Consider the following 3,778-nt stretch of genomic DNA (forward strand, 5'->3'; position numbering starts at 1 on the left):
CCCCCCCCCCCCCCCCGGCACTGCTGCTCCCTCGCCCTTCTCGTAGGGAACAGATTAAAGCCCATCGAATCAGGAAGGTTAACCCTTCCCTAACAGTCTCTCCCCCCCCCCCCATGATGAAGAGAGCCACCCCATTTCCAGCAGCTGTAAAGTCCACGTACTGCATCTCTTTGTCCGAGCCATTCGTTTTCAGTTTGTATCTCGCCTTGTGCAGCAGTCACTCCCCTCAGCACCCCTCGTGCATGTTAGGGGGGAGGAATTTCAGTCAGCCTAAAACATTTTTTTAAAGGTTGGTTTCCCCAAATGTCTGTAGAGCTTGTCTTTGTTTGTAAGCAATCCGTTTGCCAACCCCAGGCCTGCCTGACTCTGAGCACTCTCACAAAATACTATTGCGGTCCTTCTAAAATATATCCAGATTATACGTGACTATTATAGCAATCTTAGAATAATTGGAAAATCACGAGAAAGTGACACGGATATGGTCATACGAAGATCCTGCTGACAAGTTAATAGACGGCATTGTGATATATTTATCTGCACTCACAGTTTGTATTAAAGTTTACACAGTAATGTTGAGACAGAATGGGTTTATTTATGTATACTTAACTTATCTTTTAATAAAATAAAATTACTGACTCCCCTCAGTGGCCTCCCCGGCCTTCTCAGGGGAACGGCCGGGTGCCGTATGACAAGAAACCGGCGCAGGGTCCGGGCTGGACCAGATTGCAGCTCCCCCTTAGAACCCAGCACTTCAGCCCCAGTAGCTTGCAATGCCTTTTCCCAGGGGCGGCCTTAGCAAGGAGGGAATCCTCTAGCAACACTCGCCTATGCCCTCGTTGCATCCAGGCTCGTTAGCGGTAACGACACGCTGTATAAGAGCTGCCTTTGAAGAGCATCCAGAAACCGCGGCCGGTGGAGAACATGGCCGCCCAGATGGAGTGGACGGTGCCAACTCTGGGTTGGCCCTGTTGGCTGCCAGTTTGCTCCCGGGCTCCATGCGCCGTGACCCCATGCGCACTACGTGGTCTGGATCCGAGGTGCTGAAAGGTCCACCAATCGCCGCATAAATCAGCCCACTACCAGCTGCCTCTCAGGCCCTTCTCCGTGTGCCCCTCCCACTGTAGCTCTGACGGGCAGCCACGTGGGAGAGGCTCTTTTCGCCCGTGGCACTAAAACTGTGGCACTCCCTCCCCAGGTCCACCCAGTTTGCACCCTCCCTGATGGTTTTTTGCCATCAGGCCCGGAGCATTTGGGCTTCCCCAGGTATTTGCCGCTGTTGGCTTCGCTTCATTGTTTTTCTCTCACTCCTCGGAGGCTGACGACTCCTGCGGTGGTTTTCCCTGGCTGCATTTTTGCTTGGCTGTCTTGTGCTTGTTAGATCCGTTTGGTGTGTCGTGCGAGTCTTTTTTGCTGGTTTTATTGTTTGGTCTGTTTTTGCAGCTGTGCATTAGCCACCTGAGAATCTTATAGAAGCCAAAAGGTGGGATGGAACTGTGCCATACGGCAGTCGGGAAGATGCCTGAAGCACCTTGTTCCCATTTAGGGGACATCGGTGGTGGTCTTAAGAAGGCCGTCCTCTCTCTCCGGCCCCTCCCCACATCTATACGATCAGATTTCGCGAGACTTGCCTACCTTGCAAGGCTGGTGTCAAGATGACCGAGGCAGTGCCAAGGCAGTGCCTGCAAATCGGCTGAGAGCCCTTTGCCAGCCTGAGCGTCTGTATGGCGCTTTCCTCCTTGTTTATTATTGAAAGTGTGCGAATGGAGGAGACCGTATAGCCCGGTGGAGGAACCCGGACGCAGGCATCCCGGGTTTGAATCTCTGCTTGGCTTTATGGGCTGGGGGTGGGTGGGCTCAGGAGTGCAGCGAGGTCCGTTTTCCATCAGTAAAATGGGCTTAATGAGTGCATGGAATTGAAGAGGCCGAACATGGATTTTTCGAGCGTTTTAGAGCCTTGTTTCCAAATGGATGAAAGGCTGAAATAGGTTCTGGCCGACTGAACCAAGTGTGCGGCCGTGCAGGGGGGACGGGACGTTTCTGTCTCTGAACGAAGGGGCGGAGCTTGGCACAACGTTTGGGCCCTGGATTAAAGCACAGGCACCAGGGGGGCTGGGGCAACGGGGAGGTCTCTGAAAGTGAAATGTCTTACCCGGGAGGGGGGGGAGCTTTGTCAGGAGTCTGCACCGGGCCCCCTCTAAATACACTCCCGCGCGTTCCTTCTGTCTCTCTGTCTTTCTCTCCCTCTCTCTCCTCGCTCCCCCCCCCCGCAGAAACTTAGAAGGTGGCCTTCAGATGAAGATAGATACCGCCCTTGCCCCGCACCTGCCCCCCTCTTCCGCTGCCATCAGCTCTAGCACGGATCCCCGGGACCGCCGAAGGTGAGGGTCGGTGTGGGCAAGGGCAGGGAGTGTAGAAAGCGAGGGACCCTGAGCGGAAGGCCGCCTCTCGGGACGGGACGAGGGGGGCCGCCTCGGAGTTTGAGCTCTTGCGCTTCAGCCTGTGAACTTCTGCGAGCGTGATCTTTGCCCGGTAGAGAGAGAGAGAAACCCTTGCAGTGTCTTGGTGTCAGAGAGAAACCCTTGCAGCGACGGCCGTTCTCGGCTACTTCTGTGCTTGAAGCACCACTAATCGACTCCTGCCAGAGATGCTTTTCTATCTGCGTGTTGCCGCCCCCTGCTGGCCTCTCCTTCCCTCTGCGGTTGGACAAAGGGCATCAGAGGAGGGGTCACGGCTGTTGCTCCCATCCCACCTCGAGTACACAGCACCGCGTCTGTGCCGTGATGGCAAGGAGGGTGATGTGTGGTGGGGGGGGGCAGGCGCCTTGAGCTGTCTAGGGGTGACGGAGAGGGCACTGAGGGCTTCCTAAGCGGCCACCGGGAGTGGAGGCTCAGTGGGGCTCGGAGGGTCCGAAGGGAAGAGCCTTTTCCGTGGTCCCCGAGCTGCTTGTCTTCTGTGCAGGTCCTACCAGACGCCCGTGCGGGATGAAGAGTCGGAGTCCCAAAGGAAGGCCCGCTCCAGGCTCATGAGGCAGTCCAGGCGTTCCACGCAGGTACAGGCGGGCTCCAGAGAGTGCGGTTCCACAAGCAGGCAGGGAGCTAGGATCGCGCCACTGAGTGGTGCTAATGCCACCCTCCGGCACTTGGGGGGCGGGGCCCCACATAGCTTGGCGATCTGTAGGGCTCCGTTCCTGCAGCAGCCCCTTCGCTCACCTTCTGTTTCCTCCTGCCCCCCCCTGCTTGCTTCAAGGGAGTTACTCTCACCGATCTAAAGGAGGCTGAGAAGACCATGAGCCGGGCTGGGGACTCCAGAGCGGCCTCGGAGCAGAGAAGCAAAGAGGACGAGAAGCTGGAAAAAGATGGAGAGCAGCAGCCCCAAGAGGCCACGGTAGAGGTGGCAGGACGTGGGCAGGTGGGCGGGCGAGGATGGGGGCCGGGCCTCTCATGGCGCTAGGAGCTCCACAGGGCAGGCCCGAGGCCAGGATGAATCTGGTAGATTCGGACACCACAGCCCGATCTAGTGGGACAGTTAGCGTCAACCTGGGGGCCTCTTCTCACTCTTTGTGGTTGGGCAGGGAAGGGATCGTCCATGTTGTGTGTGGATCCTTTGTATGCAGTTCCTAGCACTGGAGCAAGTGAGAGTCTGGTGTAGTCCGTACATCTCACTGTGGTAAAGTGGCGCCCGTCTATCCCAACCAGCCCCCACCAGTCACTCCGAGCCTTAGTTTGCCTTCCAAAGATGGCCTTTTTGAATCGGTGGAAGAACAAAGTGCAAGGAAGAG

General features: G+C 56.6%; 1 protein-coding gene across 1 annotated transcript in view; it reads left to right on the forward strand.

The window, feature by feature from the left end:
• Nucleotides 1-3,778, forward strand: part of PPP1R12C (protein phosphatase 1 regulatory subunit 12C) — a 39,747-nt gene that overhangs the window by 30,245 nt on the left and 5,724 nt on the right. The window contains 3 exon segments of the mRNA XM_015429168.1: nt 2,271-2,378; nt 2,959-3,049; nt 3,247-3,408. Coding sequence (XP_015284654.1) covers nt 2,271-2,378; nt 2,959-3,049; nt 3,247-3,408 — 361 coding nt within the window.

Source organism: Gekko japonicus, unplaced genomic scaffold (assembly GCF_001447785.1).
Source record: "Gekko japonicus isolate JY-2015 unplaced genomic scaffold, Gekko_japonicus_V1.1 scaffold2783, whole genome shotgun sequence".
NCBI classification, from domain to species: Eukaryota; Metazoa; Chordata; class Lepidosauria; order Squamata; family Gekkonidae; genus Gekko; species Gekko japonicus.